This window comes from Alosa alosa, chromosome 24, assembly GCF_017589495.1.
Source record: "Alosa alosa isolate M-15738 ecotype Scorff River chromosome 24, AALO_Geno_1.1, whole genome shotgun sequence".
In the NCBI taxonomy this organism is placed as follows: domain Eukaryota; kingdom Metazoa; phylum Chordata; class Actinopteri; order Clupeiformes; family Clupeidae; genus Alosa; species Alosa alosa.
The window spans coordinates 9,630,522-9,644,715 of NC_063212.1; the positions used below are offsets into that span (position 1 = coordinate 9,630,522).

Here is a 14,194-nt window from a genome sequence, read left to right on the forward strand (position 1 = left end):
CACCATTATGACACTGGAACAAACAGTCAGCTGTGACGGTAATACCCGAGCATAGTAGAGAGACTTTGTCAACAATGCACACTTTGTTTTGTTGCAGTTGACATGTCATGTCAGTTGAGACCGCTTTTGTATCAAAAGTAGCCTAAGTCTCAGATGTTTTTCATTTCTGCTTCTGTGAACTTCCTTGCTTTTCTAAACTTCAGTAAGACCACCCGTTCCACAGACTTGGGTCACGACGTTCGCCTCTCTCTCAATAGCGGAAGACTATGCTTGCTGTGTGTGTGTGTACACACAGTAGGCCTAACTTACACAAGAGGGTGAGTTGAGATAACAGTTCGGCCAAGATGATAGCCTACAGTTGTTGCACGCCACGATAAGGGGCCCCTGAATAGTTTTATTTTTGAAGATACTGAAAGCTGATACGCCTGTGGGATGCTGTGCCATTAAGTAACCTACAGACAGAATAAGATTAACGGCTGTCTGGCGTGTATGACAACACCACAGTATACTGCAAAGCAATATTTGACTTCTTGGAGATGTCTAGAGAGACACACATCTCTTTGGGATGTAGGCTAATCATAGCTCCCCTCTGTAGTCAGATGTCTAGCACGTTGGGTGTGAGGTATTGATAAGGAGAAGCTGTGATGAAACAGTACAGATGCACGGCTCTGTTGGGTGGCGCTGCGTTGTGCGGCGCTGCGTTGTGCGGCGCGGTGGTACAAGCTGTGCTGAGGGCAGGAGCTGAATGGCAGCATTCTCACACTCTTCCCCCCTCAAGCCTCCAGAGGCCTATGAGACAATCACAAGACTCAGGCCACCAAGCCACAGGCCGCTGAGCACCAGTTTTGTGTGTGTGTGTGTGTCTTAATTTGTGTGTGTGTGCTTGATGATTTGCGGTGTGTGTGTCTACCTCGGAATGTGTGTGTGTGTGTTGTGTGTGTGTGTGTGTGTGTGTGTGTGTATCTATCTATATGAGAGTGTGTGTTTGTGTGTCTGTGTCTGTCTATATATATAATATATATATATATGTATATGAGAGTGGCTGTGTGTGTGTCTGTCTGAATTTGTGTGTGTGTGTGTCTTAATTTGTGTGTGTGCGCTAGATAATGATTTGCAGCGTGTGTCTATATCTCTGAGGGAGCGTACATGAGAGAGTGTGTGTGTGTGTGTGTCAGCAATAATGGAGCACACTAATTTATCATTGTGTCGTGAGCATCTTATCGAGCTTAGGAGCATGGGGCGGTGGGTCGCCCCCGTTAGGAATCCCAGTTCGCTGTCTCCATGGTAACGGGACAAGTTCAGAGAGGTCACCTGAATGCTTTAGTGTGATTGCATTAATGTTGATGGGGAACGAGTGAGTAGTTCATGTCCTTTTGTTTGGTGTGTGTGTGTGTGTGTGTGTGTGTGTGTGTGTGTGTGTGTGCGTCTTTTTGTTTGTTAGGGGGACGGGAGGAACTAATCTTAGGCAGTTGCACTCTTCCTAATTGTTAAAATTTTTGGTTTGTGTGCGTGTGTGTGTTTGTGGGTGTGCATATGCGTGTGTAAAGCTAATTACAATGCCTCCTAGCCGTGTGGAAAAAATGCCTTCCACATGCAGTGCGTGCTGGAAGAAGGTGCTGTGTGTGTGTGTGTGTGTGTGTATCTAATGGTCGGGCAGCTGCTTTGGGAACAGTAGTGCGTGTGTGTGTTTGTGTGTGTGTGTGTATGGACCTTGGAGCAGCAGCCTGGAGTGCTCCATGGCCCTCTGGGAAGGGGGGGGGGTTCAGAGGAGAAGAGGATGGTGTGTGTGTGTGTGTGTGTGTTCTGAGGAGCTTCCTTGCCAAATGAAACAGCCGGACAAAAGCTGCTGAGTGTGAGAGCAGAGCTGTGGGGGAGAGTCTGACGGAACACCAGGGACAAGAGACAGAGCACACACACACACACACACACACACACACACACACACACACACACACATTACCTCACCAGTCGCATATACATACAGACACACACCTACAATCAACATGCCATAACTGCATCTAATATACTGTACAATGCAATATTTATGTACACCACCGTTTTCATATGGACCCAAATACTCACACACTAAGGGCCGTATACAGATACAAACACACACACACACATTCACTCACACATTCACTCACACACACACACACATTCACTCACACACACACACACACACACACACACACACACACACACACACACGCACATTCACACACACCCTTACTCACACACCCCTCTGCCCAGCCTATTGTTCCCACTGTCTCCCTCCGGGAGCAGGACAATAGACTCGGTGAATCACCGGCTTTGTCCCACTGTACTCTCTCTCCCTCTCACACTCACACACACACACACACACACACACACACACACACACACACACACACACACACACACACACACATTGTCATAGCATTCGGAATTTGGAATATGTAGGCTAATTTTTGCTGGTTCTCTTACCAAATTCTGTTCTTTAGCCCTAATGCCTAAACGAGTCTGGAGCTTCATAATGGCCCTGACTGCGGGCCCCTGTCTGGCTCTGTGGACGATGCACTCTGTAGGCCGCGTCCCTGCTGAGGAAGTGAGATCTGCAGATATGTCTGACTTGTGTAATGCGGACCTCCATTTGGCCAATGCTGCTTTAGCTAGTCAGAGAGCAAGAAGTGGTTGCTGCTGCTCAACGGACAAGAACAGCTGAATATCAGTGATAATGCGACCTCAATGCTTTCAGTTAGCTAAACGTGTGTGTCTGTGTGTGTGCGTGTGTGTGTGCGCACGTTTGTGTCTGTGTGGTTGTTTTTGGAGGTCTGTCTGTATGTGTGGGATAGCCTAACACTAAACCAGTGTGTGGCAAACTGACAAAAGACTCTTGCATGCATCATCATCTTCCTCGTCATTCTCTTTTTTTTTTACTCCATACCTGCTTAATGTGAGGCCATTTTCTTGTCAGACTCCGTATGCTCACTGGTATCAACTTTCCAGAACCTTCCACTCTTTCACCATAATAATCTCTTCAGCGTAGACCACACAGGCATCTCCTCACTCCTGCTAAGGTAAACTGTTCGTGATGGGAGTGGGACTCCCCACCGCATTTTAATCAGCTGGCTTTCAGTCCGTCTGGGGCTGTATCTGACAAGACGGCAGAAGAACATCTGGGCTTGGTGAAAGAACAAGAACATCTGTCGGTGTGTTCTTCAGGAGCAAATGCAATGTCATGCAAAAACCATGAAAAACAAGCCTCTTTGTTATGCAAGCAACCTCATAGAGTGGCCTTTTTTATGATGTGCAATGACTCTTGCAATGACCCGTAACCAACACAAGGCACTAGGCACAGACTGCTCCACTGTGTGGACAACTCATTGGGCTCATTTGGTCATGGTTCTCGGTTGATGACTGTTATTCTGTTGGTTGAGTCAAGGTGTGGTGTCATGGTGTGAACCCCCCCACACACACACACACCCTCACCCTCACACCCTTGCCTACACAGAACTCTATTCTTGGGGACTGGTGTGCACAAGCACACACACCTATCTAAGGGTAGGTGTTACCGTACCTCTGCACAGTCTCTCCTCCCTCACCTCCAGCTAACATTCCGCTGGCACCTAGGGTTATAAAACACCTTTTATTAAACACAGGCACCCAGACTGGAATATGTACCCTTGGACAGATATGAAACACACACACACACACACACACACACACACACACACACATTCCAGGCCTGTGCCACAACTGAAACACCTTTTTTATTAGATACAGACATTCCTGCTGACCATGCAGAGTTAAGCCACGGACCCATAAGACGGCAGTACTCTCTCTCTCACACACCCTACCCACCCACACACAGCTCCTGGAGGGCTGTTACATTAAATAGCATTAGGTTCTTCCCCATATTTAGGTTCACAAACAGGCTAACTCCATCACAAACATGTTTTCTCTTCTCTCTGTCTTTTCCTCCCTCTTCTCTCTTCTCCATCTCTCCCTCGGTCTCTGTTGTATTCCCACACCCTGTAATGACAGTGCTGTGGTCATTGGTGCACTCCTCAACCACGCCACATTTAGTACCGGCCCTATAATCTGCATCCACACGTACCCATAAATACCTCATGACCCAAAGAAAGGGCCAAGATGGAGAGAGAAAGAGAGAGAGAGAGAGCTCAATAAAGAAAGGGATTGAGAGAGAAGGCATCAGGAACAGAAACACTGGCAAGGTGGTGGGTCATATTTAGCCTGCAGAAAAAAGGGGAGGCGGGGGGGCATCAGATAAAGGTGGCTATTTTAGGGGCGAAACGCACCAAATAAGCCCGCATGTGGTCCAAACTAGGCCAGGCCCTGCTCTCTCTCACTCCCTCTCTCTCTCCCTCACTCCTCTCTCTCTCTCTCTCTCTCTCTCTCTCTCTCTCTCTCTCTCTCTCTCTCTCTCTCTCTCTCTCTCCCTCACTCCCTCTCTCCCTCTGTCCCCGTCGCTGTGCCAGATTCCCCACCCTAAGGCTCCGGCCTTATACAGGGGAAACGGCCCCTTTGTTCTTCTGGGGGGGGGGGGTTATTGCTTTCCCCCCGTCCCCTATTCGCTGGGCTTTTCTTTTCGTAAATGAATTCTCACAGCATGAGAGAATCAAAAATGTTCCAGACAGAAGTATGAGATCTGAAGGGCTGCTCAACTATGATCTCATGTGCTGTGTTCGGAATTCGCCTTTCGAATTGGCGGTTTAGCGCTGGCTCCTTTCGCTGTCCCACCATCGATCAGCGAGCGATGTCTGTGACTGATTCGTTGTCAGGATTTGCACTTACTCTGTGTCGTTAGATGAAGTCAATGTGAAATGTGTTGGCTCTGTCGGGCCTTGTTGGCATTGATCAGGGCTCTGAGTCTGAGCACTTTGCTGATTGGCTAATCTTGCTCCCCAGGCATTGCTGCCGTAGGCACATGACCTCTGAACTGAGAATGCCACAGAATGGAGGAGAATACAGCTGACTGACCACTCCGTTACTGAAAGGGACTCCGTGGATATGTACAGTAGAACTAGTTTGGAAGGACCATCCTCGAATCAGGTCCAGAGTTTTAAAACTGACGAGGGGATGATTTGAGGATGTCACCCTTGAGAACCTTGTTTTTTTGTTTCCCCTGTAGTGCAGTCCAAATTCTAGCTACAGTGATGCTTTAGTGCCTCTCATGTAAGAAGACATCACATGAATTTTTTGCTCCAATAGTTGCTCACTATTTTGTGTGTGTGTCAGTGTGTCAGTCACTCTATCTATGTGATCTAACAGTGTATTTGTTCAGTCATGTGTCATGTCTGTTATTGATTGGGTTATGTGTTGTTACTGTAATGGTCATGTCAGTTTATCTCTCTCTCTCTCTCTCTCTCTCTCTCTCTCTCTCTCTCTCTTCTCTTCCTCTCCCCCCTTCTCTTTTCAACCTCCTCCCCTCCTCTGTGACTATCTCTATCTTTATCTATAACCCTCTCTCTCTCTCTCTCTCTCTTTGTGTGTCTCTGTTTCCCTCTCCATCCCTGTTATCTGTCTAGCCTCTAGTATGGATTAGTCTGCATCTTTTCCAGTGCTGTCTTATTGACAGCTCATTGTTGTTGGTCCGCATATCTAACATTAATCAGGCATTGATAATATGACTGCATGCCTCCTCTTGATTGGCTGTCGGTTATGGTGTTCTTGACTCTGATTGGCCTGTCTCCTCCTCAGACCTGTCCAAGAACCGGCTGTGCGAGCTGCCTGAGGAGCTGTGTCAGTTCATCTCCCTGGAGACGCTCAGCCTCTACCACAACTGTGTGCGCTCCGTCTCCTCCAACCTGGGCCACCTACAGGCCCTCACCTACCTCAACATCAGGTACACACACACACACACACACACACACACACACACACACACACACACACACACACACACACACACACACACACAGACAGGCCCTCACCTACCTCAACATCAGGTACACACACACACACACAGACAGGCCCTCACCTACCTCAACATCAGGTACACACACACACACACACATCTAAGGCACAAGCCCTTACTTTCCTCAACATTAGATACACGCGCACACACACACACCTACACACCTTTGGTCACATGCAGACCCTTGTCCTCATTGGCATCAGGTGCCCCCACAAACACACACACACACACACACATTTAAAAATTATTTATTTGGATTAGAAGATAAGCATATATCATGGCATAATCCAAATTTGACAGAAAAGTCATTGTACAACAGCTTATTCAATATCCCGGTCAAATCTTTTTTTACGATTGGGGTAAAGGTGGCACCTACACCTCCATATGTAGAGGCTACCAAAGCTGCATATTAAACATCTTTTTCTGTGTTTTCGGCAGCAGTTGCAACAGGCGAGATGTTTTTTAGTGTTTGCTGTGGGCCAGCGTCGGGCGATTCGTCATTACCCATTACTTAACATCTTACACACACACACACACCTGTGTATATCAGAGGCTTAAAAGAGTGTAATGTTAAACACTTCAAACAACATATGACATGTAAACATTTACACAAGTTTGTCATTGTGAAATGACCCTTGCCTGTACTCTGTGTGTGTTGATGATGATGTGTGTGTGTGTGTACAATTCTCAGCCGTGGCTCCAGCTCTCAGATCTCTGCCCCCCAAATCCGTTATTGTCGGCTACCCCTGCTCATGAGGGTTCTCTCATCACGTCAGTAACAACAAAGCTCGGACCCTACCAGCCTCCCATGCGGCCTCACAACTGAAGCTGGTGCATTATCACACACTACACAAACAGAGCACTTACTTCACAGGCCACTGGCTGCGCTTTGGGCTGGGTTCCACGCCTTTTGCCATCCTACCGCTTTCATCCATCCTCTCTGTTTCTCTCTGGCTGTTTCTGGGTCCTCTCAGTCTTTCTCCTGCCCTGTCTCCAATTCTCTGTGAAGGCTTTCCTATGGTTTCTTTCTTTCTTCCTCTCTCTCTCTCTCTCTCTCTCTAGCCTGGAGTGTTCCCCATGCTGCCTTGGCGTCTTGATTTGATTCCAGCTGCTAAAGGCAACCTGGAGACCACATGGAGCAAATTTAAGCCTGAGATAAGGAGCCAATCACAGAACAGGGGAAAGCAAGGCGATGATGAGCTATCACAGAGCCGCATTTGATAGACATCCGTGGCACCCAATAAGCGGATCTGAGCATTTTTTTTTTTCATCTGAGAAAATGAGCGTTTGGTTCCCAGACCACGTCTCATTGAAAGTGGGTGGCCTAGCCGAGCTACTCTCTCTCCCCCCCTCTCTCTTGCTCTTTCTATATTGCTCTCTCTCTTCTTGCCTCATACCTCTCTCTCTCTCTCTCTCTCCTCCCTCTCTCTTGCTCTTTCTATATTGCTCTCTCTCTTCTTGCCTCCTTACCTCTCTATCTCTATATATCTATATATCTCTCTCTCTCCTCTCCCCTCTCTCTCTTTCTCTTGCTCTGTCTATGTTGCTCTCTCTCTTCTTGCCTCATACCTCTCTCTCTCTCTCTCTCTCTCTCCCTCCCCCTCTCTCTCTCTCTTGCTCTGTCTATATTGCTCTCTCTCTTCTTGCCTCATACCTCACTCTCAAAACTGCCTTGTTTTGCTGACTTAGGGATTCGGTCCACTTCTTTGTAAAGTTGCACCAATGTGATAAGCATACTAAATATTTGCACTTTTTTTTTTTTTTTTTTTTCTCCCTGCCTCTCACTCTCTTTCCCCCTTCTTCCTCTCTCTCGCTCTTTCTCACTCTCTCTCTCTTTAATTCAGTTCAATAGAGAGTGGCATGACTAAAATACACTTTGTTTTGTCAAAGCATTTCTAATTATACAGGTACTTAGTGGTATTTAACAGATCTCTCTCTCTCTCTCTCTCTCTCTCTCCCTCTCCTGTAGGACGTGAGCTGTAATGACCTGCAGTCTTTGCCCGCGGAGTTGGGCCAGCTGGGCAGTCTCCGGGACCTCAACCTGCGGAGGAATCAGCTCACCACGCTGCCCGAAGGTCCGTCCCTCTCACCCCTCACCTTTGACCCCCAGTGACCTCTCTCACCTCCCCCCCCCCCCCCTCCTCCCCCCAACAGCCTCATTCCCACATCCCAACCACACAATCCTTTCCCTTAAATCTCTTGGCTTCACCCCCCAATGTGGTGCTCTGACCCCCCCCATGCCTCAGCACACCCACACAAGGGCCTGCACTGACCTTCTCACGTCAGAGCAGATCGGCTGGTCGGTTGAGCACCGGTGGCCTCCCACACCACACAGAGAAGGCTCCAAAACTCTAAACCATTCAGGCTCTCCTCGCTTCTAGCCCTTAAAAGCCGACCTGAGACAGGAAGGCAGTGGTGCTCAGCCTTGTGCTTCCCTCAGGCTAAAGGTGCTTTCCCAGCGCACTAACTGCGAATTAAGATTTGATTACAGTGGACTTGAAAACATCAGCATACATGCACATTAGACTATGGAACACCTATTTATTTAGTTCTCAGCACCGGACTCGTGCATTGCTATACGTCTCAAATGTCATTGTATGCACATTCACGTTTATCTTGAAAATGCAACAGCTCCAATTCCGATAAGTAGTCATGTGGAGCTAGCTTTGCGAGGAAGACAAAGAAAGTCATCATTTTGCAGGATTTGTGTTTACACTTCCAAATCCACGTGCTGATACTTTTATCATTAAATGGAACAGCATTCACCAGTCACCAGTCGTCGACTGCCCGCTCCTCCGCCTGCGGCACGCACTGTGAAGATGTTTTTGTGCCAAGCAGTAGCTGGAGAAAGTAAATCCCTGGTCTGGGAATAGGCCCTAGTGTAATCTATCCCCCCACATCCGTGTGTGTGTGTTAGAGTGGAGTAATCCCTCCTCGTTTTCTCTGTTTTGTTCTGAGGCCTGTCCTCACAGGGCCGCCGGCTAATCCTGACCGCCACCCTGACTGACCCCTGATCAGGACCGGCACATATGCACAGGACACAGACCTCGCATGTGGAGGTTTATACAGGACAGCAGACCAATAAACCTGCACTTCTGCACAATACACACATAACTAACATGTGAGAGGACCACAGAGGACCACGCACTGGTCACTGAAACACACACTGCAACTCAGTGATGTGTCCTCTGCTTTATACTGTACATACATACATAGTTCATACAAACACTTTCACACTCACAATATTCACTGTTGGCTGTATTTAACTTCCTGTGGAAATTCCGAAGACCCCCTCCACCCCTCTCTCTCTCTCCCTCTCTTTCTCTCTCTCTTGCAGATTTACACACACACACACACACACACACACACACACACACACACACACACACACACACACACACACACACACACACACACACACACACACACACAGTTTCTTCCTTCCTTCCCTATCTGTGATGTTCTTTATGAGATAGGCATCATTGTTCATGGGGGCTATAAATAGATGATGTTTGTAACAGATTTAAAGATGAGATATCCTCAACCCCCCCTCCCCCCACCCACACACACACACACACACACCTACACACCTTCAGTGCTGTTTCTAAACTGAACATAAGCTTGTCAGCAGATTACCTGAAGACAATAATAGCGATTAGCGATAACAGAGCTGCTATTACCAGTGAAGTGATGGTCTGATCCAATCTACCGGACTGGAGAGACCAGAAGTGTGTGTTAGGGCGTACATGAACAATGGAATTGCTTGAATAATTGCTCTTGATAAATACTCAAAATCCCTTTATATCTCCATCTCTCTCTCTCTCTCCACCTCCCTCCATCTCTCGTTCACAGAGCTGTCAGAGCTGCCGCTGGTGCGTCTGGACGTGTCGTGCAACCGGGTGGCGCGCGTGCCCGTCTGCTACCGCCACCTGCGCCACCTGCAGACCATCAACCTGGACAACAACCCCCTGCAGTCGCCGCCGGCGCAGATCTGCTCCAAGGGCAAGTTCCACATCTTCAAGTTCCTCAACATGGAGGCCTGCAAGAGGAGCCAGGACGAGCTGCTGGACCGGGCACTCAGGCCCACGCACTTCAACAGCTGGTGAGAGATGGGGGGGGATGGAGGGAGGAGAGGGAGAGGGAGAGGGAGAGATGGAGGGATGAGAGGGAGAGAGAGAGAAAGATAGAGGGGAGAGAGGACCCAGGGAGGATCCAGGGCCCTAAGCATAAGTTTAGGATGCTGGACAAAAGCAAAAGGCCCAGCAATAACAATAGAGGAGTCCGCACACCAGATGTCTGTGTCACGTCACGTCATTAAATATTTGCTTGAGAGCTACGTCTGGTGTGAGAGAGATTTAATACCGGGACATGTAGTGAACCAGTCAAAGCTTTGCATTACTTCACCCCGAAAACACACAGTGCATGAGAGAGAGAGAGAGAGAGAGAGAGAGAGAAGAGAGAGAGAGAGAGATATTGGGAATAAGGGAGGTAAAAATGATGGAGAGGAGTAGAAAGAGATAACGGCTCTGGAGAGAGAAGAACGGAGCAGTTCCTCTGACAGAGAAGAAAAGCAGAGCTGGAGAGGTGATGAACTGGATGAGTGAAGCATCTTCTGGCACGCTGAGACTGGACTTTATCAGCTAGAGCCAAGGGAGAGTGACCGTCAGCTCGGAGAGAGGGAGGGGGAGAGAGATAAAGAGAACATGGGGAAGATGAGTAGGGGGAGGTCATGAGAGAGGCCAGGAAAACCCAGAGTTTTCAATGATGTGTGTATTACAGTGTGTGGTGTGGGAGTGAACCACTGTGTGTGTGTGTGTGTGTGTGTGTGTGTGTGTGTGTGTGTGTGTGTGTGTGTGTGTGTGTGTGTGTGTGTGTGTGTGTGTGTGTGTGTGTGTGTGTGTGTGTGTGTGTGTGTGTGTGTGCGTGCGTGTGTGTTTATAAGGTGCTGTCCTACCGAGTGTATAACTGTGTGTTTGTCTCTCAGCTTGTCGGACCAGGAGCTGTTTCCTGGGCAGTATGGAGGGCTGGACTCCGGCTTCAACAGTGTGGACAGCGGCAGCAAGAGGTGGTCAGGGAATGAGGTGTGTGTGTGTAGTGTGCAGAACATATTGGTAATATTGGTGATGTCATTGAGATGTATTGTTTTATTGATAATGTCATCTTCATTGCTGCAATCATTGTGTGTGTGTGTGTGTAGTCTGCTGATGACTTCTCTGAGCGATCTCTGCGTATGGCTGAGATAAACCGAGAACACAGGAATCTACAGGAAGAGGAGGAGACGATACAGCCCACAGAAAAAGGTAGACACACACACACACACACACACACATACTTCAAATACTCTAAAGTTGTGATGAGTCACCATTACATTTCTGCCACTGACCGCATTACTCTTTAGTTGTTTAAAAAGTTGTCCAGCCTTAAGGTTCTCCTCTTCCTTACAGTAAATGGTGTGGTGGAGCAGGTGGACTTCATCGACAGCAGCGTGACAGAAGAGGAGGAAGAGCCTGATCAGCTGCGGCCCAGCACACCGCTCACAGCGGCCCCACAGGTCAGGAGGACTCAGTGCACTAGTCTACCTGCAGGACGTCACTTTATTACACCGCTTTAGTATTTACAATCACATTTGACTACGTTTTCATTTAACAGAGGTGAAGTTGTGTGTGTGTGATGGTCATGTTTAGAGAACTTAGTGTGGTTGATCAAGGAGTGTAGACTCCTATATTTTAGTTCTTCCCTCCACCAAGGAGTTAGTTTATCTTCAGTTTAGAGCCACAATCCTAGGTTTGTGGATGGTAGATTTAGGTACATTTTCTCTCTAATGTCATTTTGTCATTTTAGTCTCAGGCTTCATATCGTCCCCTTGGAGTTCTATACTTCTATCTACGTTCTGAGTACTGAGACTTTGGTCAAGAAGTGTCTGCTAAATGTAATGTAATGAGTAGTTCTGAGATACTGAGCTTCAAAGTTTTAGGATTCCATACAGTTACACTGATAGGCGAAACAATCCTCTTTAGATATAATGTCCAAAAATGCATACAACTACAAAAATCACCTCACCGCACCTTTTTAATGGGTCACAGAATAATAATATGTAAATAACTCAGTTTTGACAAAAATGGCCAGATAGAACCCTATAATTCTAAGGGGACAATGTGTCACATACATCAGATTTGTTCAGGACCTACTGTTTAAATGAGCTCAGACCAAGAGCATTTTCAGTGTGCTCTGTTGATGTGTCTGCGTGCGTCACGTAAACATGAAAATGTTTATCCTCTGCAGGACAAGAGCGAAAGTGTGTCTCCATCACACAGCCCGCAGTCCACAGACAGCAGGTCAGTACGCCTGTCATCTCCTCCTCCTCTCATCAACCCACTGTGTGTGTGTGTGTGTGTGTGTGTGTGTGTGTTACTGTGTGTGTGTGTGTGTGTGTGAATGTTTGTTACTGTGTGTGAATATGTGTAACTGTGTGTAAATGTGTGTTGCTGTGTTAGTGCTAGTGTGTGTGTTAGTGCTAGTGTGTTTGTGTGTGCTCAGTGCTGTCGATTGGGACATTCGTGCTCTCCGCGTCAGTGTCTGGCACGTCTGCAGTGGCTGAGTGTTTGTGTGTGTACATTTCTGTAACCATGTGTACACTCGGGCAGCCAGACCAAAGAGTATAGAAGTATACTTCTACAGTATACTCTTTAGCCAGACACTTCATTACAGCTCTCCCACAGACCCCAACCTCTTCCTTTCTGATTCTGCCCATCTGCTGTGGCCTCTCTTTTGGCCTCTTTCTCTGACATTACTTCTGGGTTCCCTTTTCTTTTCCATCTACCTCTCACTCATTCAATCTGTTTCTCTCTCTTTCCTCTCTCTTTCTCTCTCTCTCACTCTCTCTCTGTCTCTGTCCACCGCCCTGTGCAAGGTCAGTCTCCTGGTGCCGGTGTGTTTGAAGCGCTGGGAAAAGTCAACAGACTGGCTTTCCCATTACAGGCTGTTCCCATTAGCCACCCCTCGTGTCCCCTTGTCATCAAAGCTCAGTGTTCAGGCCTCCCGTAGAGTCCAGGTCCCCTGACGGAAGGACATGCGGTCCATTCATCACTGTCTGGGCCTGCAGCTCACTCAGACTAATCACTCACTCGCACTGTCTAGCATCAATATCTTCGGCCCATCTATCAGGTGGCACTGTGTGTGTGTGTGTTAGAAAGAGAAAGAGAGAGAGAGAGGGAATGAATAGAAATGAGTGACGAAAGAGGTCAGTGCTTTGTGTTACACTCTGGCTTCATTGTATCATTTTATGTGTGTGGGGAAGAGAGAGAGAGACAGTGTTAAGACATTTTTGTTCCAGAGAGAGTGTGTGTGTGTGTGTGTGGTCTGTGCCAAGCAGCTGTAACATGGCAGCGGTGCCTTATTGGTTGCTGTGTACAGTACCCAGCCGTGAGCACACACTGAGGGAGGCAGCCGGCAGCAGCCAGCGCCATTATCCACTCCAGCCCAATATCAGTTCCTGCCATCTGTCATTAATAATCATCCCACCACTGGCCCTGGCTTTCATCACAGCTGCTGCTTGATTGAGCTGCTTTATAACGATTGTGTGTGTGTGTGTGTGTGTGTGTGTGTGTGTGTTTTAATACTGAGGAGGCTGTAGACTATGGCTTACAAGCACTTTGTACAGTAACACTTCCTGTTGCGATTCATGAGAACTCAGCCCGCAAACCTATACAGCCGCCATGGCAACACTAAGGCAGCACGACATGGGCAGAGTTTTTGTGTGTGTGTGTGTGTGCGCGCCTCAGTGCTACTGCTGCAGAAACTTAACAGCTTGTGGAGCAGTGGTGGGTGTGTGTGTGTTCACCTCAAAGGATTCAGAATTCAAATCTGAAAGTGATGATGCAAATTTGGATTTGGCTCTGCAGGCGAAGCCCTGATTTAGTTAATTATTTATTTTAGACTACTTACTTAGAAAGGATAAAGAGGAAGACATGATTTGTAATCATCCATCTCTCATCCTGACTTACGTACTCACTCTCTCTCTCTCTCTCTCTCTCTCTTTCCTCTTTCTCTCTTTGTTTCCTGTCTCTCTCAATCACGTAATTGCATCCTCACACTCCATCCCTCACTGTCCTATTCTCTTCATCTTTCCCCCTCTTCCCCTCTCTCCCTCCCTCCCTCTCTCTGTCTTCTCTCTTTCTTTATCTACTGCTGTCTCTCGCTCTTGAATTCAATTGAGCTTTATTAGCACATTGCCAAAGCAGAACACATAAACATATGGTTTGCAAGGAGAATGCTTGG

The 14,194-nt window shown here is 47.7% G+C and overlaps 1 protein-coding gene across 1 annotated transcript in view; it reads left to right on the plus strand.

The window, feature by feature from the left end:
• lrch4 (leucine-rich repeats and calponin homology (CH) domain containing 4) overlaps nt 1-14,194 on the plus strand; it is a 37,875-nt gene that overhangs the window by 15,153 nt on the left and 8,528 nt on the right. The window contains 9 exon segments of the mRNA XM_048235872.1: nt 5,701-5,845; nt 6,609-6,684; nt 6,686-6,748; nt 7,887-7,992; nt 9,770-10,019; nt 10,902-10,998; nt 11,115-11,217; nt 11,362-11,468; nt 12,200-12,252. Coding sequence (XP_048091829.1) covers nt 5,701-5,845; nt 6,609-6,684; nt 6,686-6,748; nt 7,887-7,992; nt 9,770-10,019; nt 10,902-10,998; nt 11,115-11,217; nt 11,362-11,468; nt 12,200-12,252 — 1,000 coding nt within the window.